Source organism: Mytilus californianus, unplaced genomic scaffold (genome assembly GCF_021869535.1).
Source record: "Mytilus californianus isolate M0D057914Y unplaced genomic scaffold, xbMytCali1.0.p SCAF_2, whole genome shotgun sequence".
NCBI classification, from domain to species: domain Eukaryota; kingdom Metazoa; phylum Mollusca; class Bivalvia; order Mytilida; family Mytilidae; genus Mytilus; species Mytilus californianus.
In genome coordinates this window covers 87237716-87253195 of record NW_026262668.1, presented here as the reverse complement: position 1 = coordinate 87253195, position 15480 = coordinate 87237716, and the positions used below count along the sequence as shown (strand labels likewise).

Here is a 15480-nt window from a genome sequence, read left to right as displayed (position 1 = left end):
GTGGTAAATTGACTTGAAGTTGTTCAGTGGAGATAAAATTATTGATATGTCCATGTATTTTTGTACCAAACATTTTAAACCATTTAACAGAACTCTTGCTATATAACCTAGGTATATTCCTTACTTGAAAATCTTTCTTTTTAATTCAGATATATCTAAAAGATATTAATTATTTCAGAACTTACTGACTTTTTCCTAAGAAACCTATTCAATTAATAGGTTCTTAACAGGTTAAGGGCAGGCTTAAATTATTTCTCTTTACACACTATATTTATGAAAATTATTCCTTTTGGAAGTTTATATTGAAGACATTATTTATTGAAATGCCATTTCTCTGAAAAGTTTTGATAATTCAGAATGGTTATATATATATCCACAGCAAAGAATATATAAAGAAATGAAGAATGTTATCAATTATATAAGAAATATTCATTGCTACCCTCAGTTATTCTTATATGTCTCCTAAAAACTTTTACAAATAATTTCGCAAATATTAAAAAGACTGTGGTAAAAAACAAATGTGTTTATTAACTTTTATCTGAATCTCTGTCTTTTAAATGTTTGGTTTATCCTTTTGATGTTTTTTTTTAAATAAGCTTCATTTCAAGTGGTTTTAGAATAATTACAATCAAAAGTAACCCCTAAGTTTATGCATATTTTGAACTAGGACCTTTTATTATGCCATAGACTGGAATTCTTTGGGACTTCTTCTGATATGTATATAATGTACATTTGAGAGAGAAAATATAATGGAAATTGAAAATTAATAGCAAATTATAGCTTTAAATAGAGAAAAAGAAAATGTTAAGATAAATTATCCATTTGAAGTTTTTGATGAAGGTCACTTGTATTCTCAGTTCTGTATAACAACCATGTATTCTATAAATTGATCTCTCCTTGAAAGTATATTCCTATTAAAAGTAATGTTTTACATTTAACATGTATCATATTTATATAATGTTTTTTAAAGATTGTTTATCATGTTTATGAAAACATCTTACTCAACCTGGTAGGAAATAACCAGGTAAATGCTAAAATGGTTTATAAAAATATTTTCACATTAATTTTATAAATCTCATGCTTGAAGATATTATTATTAAAACTTAACATGTATACATGTACATTATGAAAAAAAAAAACACAAACAAGATAAAACATAAGTATGCTGAAAGGGGATGCTTGGATTAAAGAATGTACATATTATATAAGTCGGGGCCTCGGTGGCCAAGTGGTCTAAGTAGTTCTACTACTGTAATCACTAGCCAGTCAACACTGAGGTTGTGAGTTCGAACCTCGTTCGTGCGGGTGCACTCTACTCCAATCTTAATTGACTAGGATTGTCAGTTTTCCTATCGAAGGTCGTGGTTTTCTACGGGCACTCCGGCTTTCTCCACCAATAAAAACTGGCCCCCACAAAATAGCCCAAATGTGGCGCTTAAAAGTGGCATTAAAACACCAACAATCAATCAATCATATTTTATAAGTGTTTAGGGAAAGGGAGATTTGTCATCCATGCTGGATTATAACCAGTTTCTCTTAGCATTGAAGGAAAGGGGCTCTTGTGACCCCTCTTGTTTTGATCTATAATTGAAGTCCCCAAGTAAATCTAAGCAGAAAACCAAGGTCTGATATGATTCATGTTAAGGCTAGGGAAGTGACAAATTGAATTAGAAAAGAAGGTATTGTTGGAACTGGTCCTTTATTGTAAAACTAAATTCAAGGTCTGTTTTGCTAAAAGATTATTAAACTAAAGAGCTTCTTGTATTTGCTTTGATTATATATAGGAGGGAGTGGGGTTGAGATCTAAATAAGCATGTTAACCCCACCAAGTGCTCTTGTGCATTTAAATAGTCAGGAACCTCATCATTGGTGTTTTTTGTATAACTTTATGTTTTTGTCATTAGGAGAATATGGTGATGATGGTGATGATGGTGTTGATTGTCTCTGTTTAATTTATTCAGAATTGTTTTAGAGCTAGACATATTATTTTGACATTTGTTTGTCATTATTTAGAGACTGTATTTTGACCTTTTAGATGGATTGTTGTCTTTGGGTTACTGTCTCATTGACATATTACCCTACATCTCCTTTTATTCAAACTTATAAAACAAAAATGGAAATCTTTGTTTACTAAAATACTTTCTAGGCCACAAAGGATTATTATGACAGTACATTTACTAGCTTTCACAAAAACAAAAGAAAAATACAAGTTTAAAGTCATGGTCCTCTGGTTTGTAAAACCTTTAGTAAAATTAAGATCAAAAATAAAAATCACTTATAAGTTGACAGGCTTAAGATAGGTATAGGTATTAGGATTACTGTTTGAAAGTAGAAGAGAAAAATCTCAGCATAAAACACTTTTGATTCTCCAATTTTTTTTTAGCAATTCCAATTTTTTATTTGAATTTGAAAATAAGAACAAATTGTATTTAGAAACTACAATACAGAAACCCCATTTGAAACCTCTTGATAAAATTAGTTTGTTTACAATCAATATACAGTGTAGTGAATTTGGAAAAAATGAAATTTGACACATGTTTGTTTGTAAATTGCAATCAATTTCGTTATTGGAAATTATTCAATAATTTTTTGATAACCTATATCTTATATTATTGTGTATTTTATTGATATGAATTTATGATATGGTGGTAGAGTGACGTAGATACAGGAATTTGACGTATGACAATTAAATCATTCAGTTTTACATATTAACAGGTTAAATAGTCTATTAGTATTGATCCAAAAAGCAATTTGAGACAATTTATTAAATTTCACAAATTTATAATTTTTTTAATATTTGATAAAATCAAATTCATTCTGAAGAGGATGCCATAGTTTACAGGGTGACCTTGGTCTTAGGTAATAGTTTTGAAGGTCAGGATCACACCATCAGTACATTTATTCAAATGATGTATTGGTCTTATTCAAAATTTGTACTAGTATTTTCTGTGTCTCCCTACTTTGACATGTCAGAAACCTTGAACTTTTTCAGAAGATTAAGGGAAATAAATCTGAGAACATTTTTATAAAAGGTGAAAGAATTGAAATTTTTAGTCTTGAATAATTTATGGTCTCATTTATGAACATTTCCTGTTTTTTTTTAACTTCAATTGAAATGTATTGTATTTAAACAGTATAGATATATTTCAACATGCAGTTTTTACAGTGTGAAAGATAATTAACAAAACAATAATTTGTCTAATGAAGTAAAACTAGTATTGTGTATTAAAGTTTTGTTGAAAGAATTGATGTTAGATATGTCAGTTATCGGAAATATTGTCCTATGTCACTGCTAAAAAGGCTTTGTCATTTAAGGCCTGATAAGATATTATATATTACAAAAATCTTATGTCGTCAAATGAACCTTTTTCAAAGTAATACATGGGCAAAAATAAAATTCCAATTCTTGTTTTCAAGAATGAAAAAAATTTCATAAATGTTCCCTGAATGTCCTTTTTGTGTGTGACTCTTAAGTAACCAATGCTGTAGCACTGCTATTAAGTGGCCTATGGTTTGTCTTTTAATTATTTTTGAAAGCCTAGTTGAGAAAAAATGCAAAGTGTTCCTACATATTGTTGTCTGAAACTAAATATTAGCTTGAAAACTTTTTAAATAATGTGAAGATCCCTTCTGACACCTTAGTATTATTTTAGTAAGTTTTAATGACTGTTTATACATGGAATTCTCTCCTGACACCTAAGGGTTATTTAAGCAAGTTTTTATGCCTGCATGTGAAGTTCCCCTCTGACCCCTTTGGATTATTTTAGCACATTTCTAGGCTTGTATCTGAAGTTCTCTTTTGACCCCATGGTCTAGCAAGTTTTGAATATGTATGTGATTAAGTTACCTTCTGACAGCTTAGGGAATTTTAAGTAAGTTTAGATATGTCTTACATGTGAAGTTCCTCTCTGACCCCTTATGATTATTTTAGCAAGTTCCTACGCTTGTATGTGAAGTTCCTTACTGACCCCTTATGATTATTTCAGCAAGTTCCTATGCTTGTATGTGAAGTTCCTTACTGACCCCTTATGATTATTTTAGCAAGTTCCTACGCTTGTATTTGAAGTTCCTCTCTGACCCCTTATGATTATTTTAGCAAGTTCCTATGCTTGTATTTGAAGTTCCTCTCTGACCCCTCATGATTATTTTAGCAATTTCCTACGCTTGTATTTGAAGTTCCTGTCTGACCCCTTATGATTTTTTTGCAAGTTCCTACACTTGTATTTGAAGTTCCTCTCTGACTCCGTATGATTATTTTAGCAAGTTTGTAAGTGTTGTAAACTGATGAGTACTGTCCCTTGGCTTGATACAGTTGATCAGATCTAAGATAGATTTATCAGTCTATATGTGAAGTTTTTTTCTGACACTTGAGGGTTATTTTAGTTTCTACGCCTCTATTTGAAGTTTTCTTCTGCTACCTTATGATTATTTTAGCAATTTTCTTCATAATGTGAAATTTCTTTCTGACACTTTGACATTATTTTAGTAAGTTTATACTCCAGTGCATGTGAAGTTCCCTTCTGACGCCTTAGGATTATTTTAGCAAGCTTCTACACTTTATTGTCAAGTTTGCTTTTAATTGACACCTTGGGATTATTTTAGTGAATTTTTACTCCTGTAAGATCATTATTTTTAAGTCAGTAAACTACTTTAACAAACATATAAAAGATTTAATATAACTACTAATCTATGATAATTAAAACCTCGTTAAAATCAATTATGACCTAAATAATAACTTTTTATTAGTACGTCAACAGTTCACACACATATCATTTTAACTGGTCTTTATATATTCTGTAATTATGATAATATCTCTGTTGAGAACATTGTCAGTGTTAAAAGCTTTGTGTACTTATTGTTATAGGCAATAATTACAATGTTTTGGTAAGCAAACAGATTCTTTATGGGGATCCATTAATAATATAATTTGATGAAGAAAATGGTGAATAAACATAAGAATGATATTAGGAATCGAAAGCAATTTAGCTATTGTTTTGTCTAAACAATGTTACAAAACCCTGATATCTTTCAGGGAGGGAAAAAGAAGTTAAATTGAGATAATATCATAACAATAAAAAGACATATTAGATATAACATGTAAGAATAGGAAATTTCACAGCTTATGACTTCAACAATAAATAGAATCCCCTTCTATAAAGAAGACCCTCCTGAACAGCCCATTATGAGAGCAAGATTGGAACAATTCATAACATATACACCACATGGCTGATTGCAAACTCCTCCTATGAACTTGTGCAGTACATCAGAGTCCAACAGTTTTTTTTCTTTGACATTAGTTTGTATGTTGCTTCATCATTTGATGTACAGTTTATGAAGTTAACAACCAGCAATGATTTTTCAATAGTACAAACAAAATATTAAAGAAATATGCAGAAAATCAGATACCTCAGCAAATTACACTAGGCAGCTGACATTCAAGATCTCCAAAAAGGAAGAAAACATTTCAACTAAGATAAACAATATAGAGCAACATATACATGTTATGATAAACAATATAGAACAACATTTCTCTAATTCTTCGTCAATTTATCCCTTTCTGCACCCATTGTATAAAAATATTTTAATCAACGTGTGGTTTGTTTGATCTCAGTTCTTCATTGGTTAAAATCCGATTATGACGTCGAATTTTCTTGCTTTCCTCTGAATTTCCTATTGTGACGGCATGAAAAAAGGCGACCATGCCTGATGACGTCACATAGAAAGAACACATCTTCTTGCAGATCATTCGAAAAGGAATAAATTTGCCTGTGTATTGTTTGAAAATCATTAGAGAAACAGATTCCACCACCAAATCTCAAGTAATACGATATTTATCCACTATCAACAGTTAAATTTCAAAACGAGCCTCGCGTTTTAAATATGAAAATTTAACTGTCTTGAGTGGATAAATATCGTATCACACTCGATGCAGTGGTAGAATCTATATATATATGTGTTATTTATCACAATACAGTAAAGGCAAACCACACTATTGATTTCCACATCACCATACATGCATATGACAGTCTTTGCTGCTCCTTTAATAGAAAAGAAACTTTAAATTTACTGATATAATGCATATGCAAGAGTTGGATAAATTCTGTTGAAACATTATATGTCAGACTTGTACCAGCAATGGTTCAAATACAAGACTTTTTTTCTCACATTTACAACACAACTAAAACTTTATGTTCAGTTTATGTGCTGATCAGAGTTTACAGAAGGCAAATTTAATTAATTTGGAAGTAACCTATAGATTATTCATCAGAGTTTAATATTTTCATATATAGATATATGAAATGTGGTAGTACAACAAAGTTAAATTTATATTATCCTTTGGTGATAGAAATGCAAGTACAGCAAATATTCTGTAAAGTAAAATGAAATGGAAATAAAATGAATTTTAAGTCAAACAACCACTGTATCTCCATATTGAAAAGTTACACATAATTTTATAGATCACTATATAGTATAACTTATGCATGAGAGAACTGTACCCATTCTGATGTAGTCTTTCTATTTCTTTTCATTCCCAGAGGGGCGTCCAGAGGGGCGTCGTCAGCTTGCCGGTAATTATTTATTGTGAATTCATTTGATGACTTTGTATTCCTTGTAATGACTTGTCAGATGCTTTAGGTTTAATAGCTTTATACATATTACTGAACATATAGCACTGTGATTGTAAAACCTATGGATTGACCTCTCTTATTGTCAAAGATCGTTATATGATTTTTCATGTGATATATTTTTTTGTTAGAGTAATCTTTTTTTGATAAGTGTTCCAATGAACTAAAAACTGTGTAATATTTATTTCTTTTTAATATGTTCAAGTACAAATTTAATGTAAGAGAAATTCTTTAAGAAAATAGAATGAGATAGAAAGCAGATTAAGCATAGAATATTTTTTATTTTGATATAAGTATGCCTTTGACAAGTCATTGTATTTGAAAAAAAAGTAATATTAATAGTGTAGAGTGTCTTTGGATTGTAATTAACAATATAACTCCATTTTAATCAAATCTAATATTCATTTGTATGATGTAACTTGTAACAGACAGTCTGATTAAAACCAATGTAGAGGATCAATTCTGATAATGTTGGCAGTCATGTTTATCCTGGAGCTTAAGAATTTATATATTCTGTCCTTGCAAACTTTCCTTATACACAAACTGCAATGTAATATCAGTACTTGGTGGTATATAGTTAACTCTGTGTCATTGTCATAGTTTCATCTGAAAAACCTATACATACAACAGTAACCTCCATTATAGAAAATAATATGAAAAAGGGTAATTTTAAGTTTTCTAGATTTTATACTTTTTCCATTATAAATCCAATATGATTATTTAACAACAAGTTGCACTATAAAAGGTCATTTACTGTTATTTATGCAAATGTTACAGTTGGATTTAACAGTATATACAGTCTTTTCTAATTTTGTTGCTGTAGTAACTGTTATATTTACTTATTTCATCCAACTGCTGATCTTTCTTTTCATAGTTTCATAATGGATAAAGGCTTGTCATCTGGGTGTGGTACTTTTTCATTTTGAGACATCGTACTTTGAATGGAAATTTTCTTTGGCTGCTTTAGAGTTTTTGTAATTTCAGGGCTATGTAGATTATTTGGAAGTGATGACTTATGTATTCAGTGTTCTGGAATAGATTCTGTTTACACTTCTGTTTACACAAGTTCCCTACCCTTTGTTGATATGTAAAAATTATAGCTAGTTACCTATGAAAGGGGAATACAACTATGGCTTATGCAAGAATGATAATTATCTTGCAAACTGTAAAATGTTTCATAAAAAAATTTGAATTAAAAACAGCTAGAAATTTTGGACTTTCTCTGCCATGAAATATTCATTGTCATTTAACCATTATATGCATTATTGTTTTAGGGGATAATGGTAAAAAAAGTAAGTATGACTATAAAGAATAAATTGACTTCCTGTGTGAGGATTATGGGATATATAGGTTTCTATATTTAAGCATATAACCAATTTTCAACCATCTAACAATCAATTTATTAAAACCAATATTACACTATGGAAGCAGAATCATCTATGAAATGACACTAGCTGTGATTAATATCACTTCACTATATTTGAACATTGGTGGATACCTTTTCTCATTGGCAACCATACGACATCTCCTTATTTATATATCACTATTCAAAAGAATATCATCTCTGAACTGCTCCACTGTTAGTTTAAGTATCATGAATTAAGCATGCTGTTGGATTGGTATTCCTTAAATTGAAGGTGCATATAAATAAGGAGACTTTTTACCACATTGAAGTTCTTAATGAATTGCTATGCGATGTTACAGTTCTTAGAGACCACTGTTTACATAGTGTTATTGTTAACCTAACACTTTCATCTGAATATATTATACATAAATTATTATGGCCTGAAGATCAATAATTACTACACTCATGTCTTGCAATATCTATACCAGTTATTGCATACAAGATTTATGTAGTGCATGCAGTGCATGTAACATTATGCTCAACTCTGTAGAAGTGAATGTGTACTTATAGTACACTCAGAGCTTTTATTATAATTCTGCTGGTAGAATTGAAGACTTGTTACAAAACATATATAGGGACATTTAGTGACAGTATTGTATAATCATGCACACAGTTTGTGTTGTATTTGCAGTTTAAATTTTCACAAACATAAGATATAATTTTTCATCAATTTGTAGTGAATGTGATATGTCTCATGGATTAAATCAAATTATATCTTATTATGAACAATTTACTTTGACTTATATTTTTCATATAGTATTTAATATTTCCCTGCTGAATTTACATGATGGTTAGAAATTTCTCATCCATTTGTTTGTTAGTAAGCCTCTCATTTTAAAATTTTTAATTGTCAGCTCAGATCTTAAACAATTTAAAAGTAATGATAATTTTTGGATGTATCCTGGTCAAAAGGAAAGGTCAGTATTTAGTCAAGTCTGGGGTGGTATTCAGCCCGTCTTGTCTGAAACCAAACATAAGAATAACAAGTCATTGGTATAGTGATCAGGACCTTTGTTATATAGAATACAACCTTAAGGTGCTGATATTTCATTAGTAGATACAGGGAATAGAGACAACCTGATCAATTTGACCAGTATTATTTTCATGAGTGTCTCCAGGTAAGTTCTGCAATAAAGGTTTTATCTCTTGACAAAAGATTCTTTGTATAATTGATATTTACTGAGTGAAGTTATAATAAAAGTTGAGATGAAAATTATACAAACTATTTTTGGATTAAAATGTTGGCAGATACTTATTATTTTTTTTTAATTATTATTTTGACCGTATTATTAGAAATATAAAAAAAGATATAGGCATTATCAAATGTATATTTCTGAAATAATTACATGAAAGAATCAAATATATATTTTTTTGTCTCGTCTGAAAATTGCAGTGTGCAAGACATTGAGATGCATATCTGGCAGCACAAATGAGGTAGTTAACTTTTTCTATAAATTTTATATTCCAAAACAGTGGAAGAGATGGATATTTCATATCTTGTATACAGCTGCCTCATGTTCTAAAGTTTATATCTGACATATAACCTTTGTTTTTGACCTCATTTTCATGGTTCAGCAACTGCTTTAAAATACTATGTATATTTTTTTTTAACATATTAATTTCTCATGTATTAGGAAATGGGATTTAGCCTCATTTTCATAGTTCATTGGTCAATGTTGATTTTTTTTTGTGGTAAGGTCCATTTCAAGCAATGATAATGTCTATATTTGGTTTATGGAATGATTGTAGGGAGTATATGTCAGTCAAATGTTGGTCAGTGTTTATTCTATAAAGGGGGGTTAGCGTTATTTTTTGTCTTTCTATGTGTTCTTAGACAATGGCATTGTCATCTATACATTATCTTTTAGCATCCTTGGAAACTGCAAACTTGTTAATTTTAGTTGAAACATGTATTTATGTTTATATTACTTTAGTTTCTTAAGTGAATTCAATTAATCCCTAAAGATGTTAGGATCCTGTGATAAGATTGAAACAAAGATTATATGTTAAAATGTTTGTGATCTTTTATTTCTAAATAGTTAAGCTTGTGCCTGAACGAGTGACACTGCAGTATAAGTAATGTAAACATTGATCTTGGATGTCAAGTACTGAGGTCTTGTTCAAATTATCCAGTGTTTGTTTAGGAAATTGACTTAATATATTAAACAAATTACCAGTATTTTCACTGTATTTATATATTTTGAAGTATTGCAGGAATGGATAAACCTCATTGAAACATTTTTTGTTAAAATGTATACAATCTAATATTACAGTAGGGTTGTGATACCTCATTGGTTAAAATATTATGTTTTTTTTTTTATTTGTAACTACATGTAGTTAAATTTAATTTGGCAGTGAAACACTTTCCAGTGGCAATATCTTTCATATTTTTGATGCCCTTCATAGAGTGGTTGAGGCTATAAATTTATCCATATAAGAATACGGAGATGTGGTAATTGCCAAAGAGACAACAATCTAGAGACCAAATGATGTGGATGTAATCAGCCTTAAGTCACTGTACGATTCAAAAGAGAAAATAGAATATGACAAACAGCAACCCATGACAACCACTGAATTAAAGGGTCCTAACTTGGGAGTCAGGCTTGAAGGCTGTACTTTGACCTGTAATGGTTTACGTTTACTAATTGTGACTTGGATGGAGAGTTGTCTCATTGGCACTCATACCACATCTTCTTATATCTTTTATAAAGAATGTTGCAGGGTTAAACATGTTTGTGATCACTCAACCCTCTCCTAACCTGGAACAGTGGTGTTACAGCACAACATAAGAATGAGCTATCAAAATCAGATTGGCACAAAATTTATCCATGTTTGTCCCTCTGAATTATTAAGGTTTTCCACACTCCTAAGATCTCTTTGTACAAATGTGGTATGTAAATTATTTCCATCATAGATGTATGTTTACTTGTTCAATTTTTATCATTTTCTCTGAAACTGCTTGATCAAAATTAAATCAGTACAAATTCATGACCAAATACACCCTGTTACACAGTAGTAAATTCTTTCCTTAATATTACAATTCATCAGAATTAAATATAATTGCTCTCTTGCCTGTAAAAGAACATAAAAAAAGAAAATTAGATAATAAATGAAAGTATGCATTTAGTAATTTGAGCTCTTTATTTTTAGATTTAATAAACGGTATATTGGTGTTGATAATTTAAAAGTTCATCTTAGAATTTTCTGTGGATATTCAGTAAAATCATGTAATTGAAAAGTAAATTGATGAACTGCATGCTATTATTTTCTCAATTTGGTTGATGGAATAGATTTTTTGTGGTTGATTAATAGATGGTTTTTGTTCTACATTATTTAATTTCTGTTAAGTATAACTTTAAACACATATTATATTTGTTGGTTAGTAAGTGCAAAAAAAAGAGGTAGAAAGAGGTAAGTAGGTAAGATGTTTTAAGTCAGGAGGAGTACTTAACCTTTGAAAAAGCTGGTTCAAATAGGGTTGATTTAAGGTCTTTTAAAAATGATATTACAATAATCTATCTGAAAAAAAACTCAAGCCTTGAGTTAGTGGAAAACAAAAGTTGTATGAATTGAGTCAATCAAGCAAATAACTAAAGTCTGAAGGAACTGTTATTTGCCAAGTGAATGTTTTATTTCATCTGCTTTTGCTTACACTTAAAGGTCAAAAATATATCTATACAGGTACACACTTCATTCCTCATACAAGGATTCCTGTATGGGGACAAATAAACAAAACTGTGTTTTAACATGTCCCTTTGAAATTTACAATATGACCAACTAGTATAAATTTTACTGTCAATTAGGATCTGTTTACAGTTGACCATCAGTCAAGGACTAAATCAAGTTAATTGAATGATAATACCCAGATTTGTACAAACAATTTGTTGACTTTCAATATTATCAGTGATATACACTACAGTTAGGGTGGGGTTCTATCCATTTACAATGATAAGTAAATAGCAGTATATATATTTTTTTTCATTTTCCAATCAAGCATCTTTAAAAATCATATAAGGGCAGTTAAAGACATCCAGAGTTCAGCAACAGGTCAAAGTAAATTGTGTTTTTTTTTGGTAAAACCAAAAGATCAAGTCTTTCAGGGGTTTTTATACAGGAATCACTCTGTCCCTCTATCGTCTGTCCCATTTTCTGTATATGCAATAAGTATCTGACTTTTAAAGGCTTTCTTTGTGTTAATGCTGTTATTATTGTTTCTCACCCCAGAGCTGGAGGCAGTGTCTCAAATAAGGTAGGAAAGTCGGCAAGGTCAAGGTCACAAACATAGTTTCAAATTTCTGTATAAACGTTAATTTTTCGTGGGGTTAAAATTTCCAGGTTTAGTCTTTAAATTCAATTTCATGGGGATTACTTTTCCTTTCTTGAAGTAATAATGTGAAAGTAATTTTCTTTGTAAGTTAAAATTTCGTTGGGTTTTATATAATTTCAAGGATGATATCCAAATAAACGAATAAAACTGCATAGTTTAGGCCACAAGCATATTTCAAATGTACACAGTAATAATGTACTACTCATGATGCTTGATAAGCAGAATACAAGTTGATGGGTATTATTTTATGAGCTTAGCCTGTTGTACCTCTCATACATTTCAGCTTGTGAAAGTAGCAACTATTTGGAATATCCAGGACTTCAGCAAATTTAAAGGACCTTATCCTACTTGTATAAACTTTCATTTGTGTTTGTTGTAAATAGTTTTAGTATAATGAGTATCTTATTTGAACCTGATTTGACCATTTTCGTAAATGAAAAGATACCTAGTCTCAAACATTGCCTAACAATGAGTTCAAAAACATTCACAAGAAATTGTATCCCTCATAATGAAGACATTTATTATATATAGTTGAAGAATCAAGGTTTGATTAAATCTGGCTGTACGTCAACTTCAAATGTTTGTAAAGAAGTTTTAATGTCAGTTTACCTTTCAGTTATATTATAAATTGATCAAAAAATAAATAAGTTCCAAACGTATGAATAGGAAAGTAATTTAACTCTCTAATACATTTTTCATCTAAGTAGATTTTTTTTGTGAGTAATAGATGTGTTATTTTATGTAATCCTGTAAATAATTGTCAATCCTATAGATAATCGAAATTTGGTGACGTCAAATATAAATGAACATTATATGGTAGAATACCTATTGTAAATCTATACTATTTATTATAACTATTATATAAAATTAATATATAAATGTCAGATTAATGGAAAAGTTTCCAGAACTTTAATAAAAGGCAAATGCTTAAATTTTCTGGTGTGGGGGCAAAAGCTAGAAATTTATAATCTTTGAATATACTACTTTGCATTGTTCATTAGTATATAAGTACCATATCTGTAAAAATGCAGAGCAAATGGCAGTTGCTGAACTCAGACACCAAAGCTAAGGGTGAAATGCACTTACACATTCAGCATATCCTATTTCTACAAACACTTTTATTGAAAAATTCATTGGAGAAAGTAACAAGACATCATGAAGAATGTTGTAGGAAAAGAATAAATAAATAATCTTTGTTAAAGTACACCAATAATAGAATGAAATTGATTTTGGATCTATATTTAGCTACTTTATTGCAAAGATTAACAATATACTGTATCAATTTTCCCTTCTTCAAATATTTTCATTGCATTCTATCTATAGTAAAATAGATAAATCTGTAATTTGCTTTACCATTTTTTGTAAATCAGGAAAATTTTGTAAATAAAGTTAGCTTTGGAATTGTTACCGGAGATATCACCATTGTGTGTATTACCATTTAAAGAAGAGCTTAACTTCATGCAAATGCATAAAAAGGACAAATTAAATTCCATAGTGAATTTACTGTTATGAAGGTTGTGACTGAAATCTTTTTGGACAAACAGTATTTTTCTGAATTCAAAATTTTTAAAAACTTGGTACCCGGTAATCAAAATTTGAAATATTCCTGACTTTTAATTTGAAATGAACCTAAATGAATTAATGTTGGCTATGACAACCCTGGAATTATGGATTTTATTGTTAACATCTTTTTTAAAGATCATCAAATTTGAATGGAACAAAATGTGAAGATTATAAAGATGTAGGCCTTCAATGTTTTAAGATATAGAGTTGTCTCTCTTTAATATACTTATACCTAACATAAATAGAAAGGAAAAAGGAAAAAGAGGTTCAAATCTTAAGAGATAAAAGGTTGAAAAGTTTATGAGAAAGATTAACAGCATTGAAATACTTCCTAAACACATAATTTAGGCTAATGGTAAATGTTATTACAATACTGCTACTATTTAATTAGTTATTACTTACTCCTGTTAAAGTTTTTAATTATTGGAATCTGCAGCATTACCAAATTGTAACATTTTTAACCAATGTCCAAATTTTCATTTTTGCCACAGGCTATGGTGTATAATGAATGAGTGAAGCTTTATATCTAATGTTTCACTTGAATAGAATGTAAAGCAAAATGGATAATATTGACTTAGATTCTAGCTAAGTTGCATCAGTAAATCTAGTTTCTGTTGATCTTTACTGCTGGCAGTATATGTTAAAGGGTATTGTAGTCACTTCTACAAATAGGGTTTCAGTATAATGCTCCCTTCACATTGTACAGGATGCAGCATGTTTTCTAATTAGATTAACATTTATTTTTACTAGTAACTAGTAATATAAAAAACACCAATTTTCTATTGGGTTCAGTTTCTAAAGAAATTCTGTTGGGTTGTGTAGGGAGGACTTAGGTTTTAAGGAGATGACTTGACTGACAGTAAGAAGAAAACAGTACTACCAAAGTACAGTTCTAAATTGTACAATTATATGACTTAGTTAGAATATCAGTCTGTCTGATAAAAATCAGTTTCAAATTTGTGTACTAAATTGGCTAGATACATCTTTAGAACTTTTTATGCCTTTAAAAGACAAAAGTGATATATAAAATGTTACTGAGGTCTTAGTGATCTAGTTTTATCTGACCTAAATGTAGTTACAGAAAAATCTCATGAAATTTTCGGGCTATTTTATGTTTTTTCTGCCTGACATTTAATAGTTGTAAAATTTATGATAGGTTTAACAAAATATTTAGCTATATATCATTGGTAGTATGATAACTACAATATCCGAGGGGTCATTGACGACAATAAAAGCAGTTTAAAATACATTAATGACTCCATTTTCTCAGTCAGTTTGATAATTCACAAAAGGTTCGAAGCACTGATGATGAATTCTTCAGTCCAGGTTTTTGTCTCCATGTCGTGAAGCATGCAAGGAGAAAGATAGGTTTGCATAAAATTAATGTATTTTATATTGTTATGAATTTGCTGAAGTGAAGTAGTGGGTTGTTCCAGTTAAAGTATTTCTATCAAATATGATGTAGGAGCTTCCCTGACAACAAATCTCTTTTATGATGTTAACTCTCGGACTTTTCCTCTTTTTGTGTGCAAATGGCTTATACATTTTTGAATTTTTAA

The 15480-nt window shown here is 29.8% G+C and overlaps 1 protein-coding gene across 5 annotated transcripts in view; it reads left to right on the top strand.

Annotated features, from left to right (window-relative positions):
- LOC127730379 (serine/threonine-protein kinase DCLK2-like) overlaps positions 1-15480 on the top strand; it is a 67408-nt gene that overhangs the window by 21983 nt on the left and 29945 nt on the right. For 2 of the 5 annotated variants that reach the window (XM_052238752.1, XM_052238753.1), the window contains exons 3-4: positions 6537-6569; positions 7901-7918. The exons of 1 other annotated variant lie outside the window; for it this stretch is intronic. In XM_052238752.1, coding sequence (XP_052094712.1) covers positions 6537-6569; positions 7901-7918 — 51 coding nt within the window. The remainder of the gene's footprint in view (positions 1-6536; positions 6570-7900; positions 7919-15480) is intronic. 2 more of the 5 variants (XM_052238755.1, XM_052238754.1) reach the window with 2 other exon arrangements.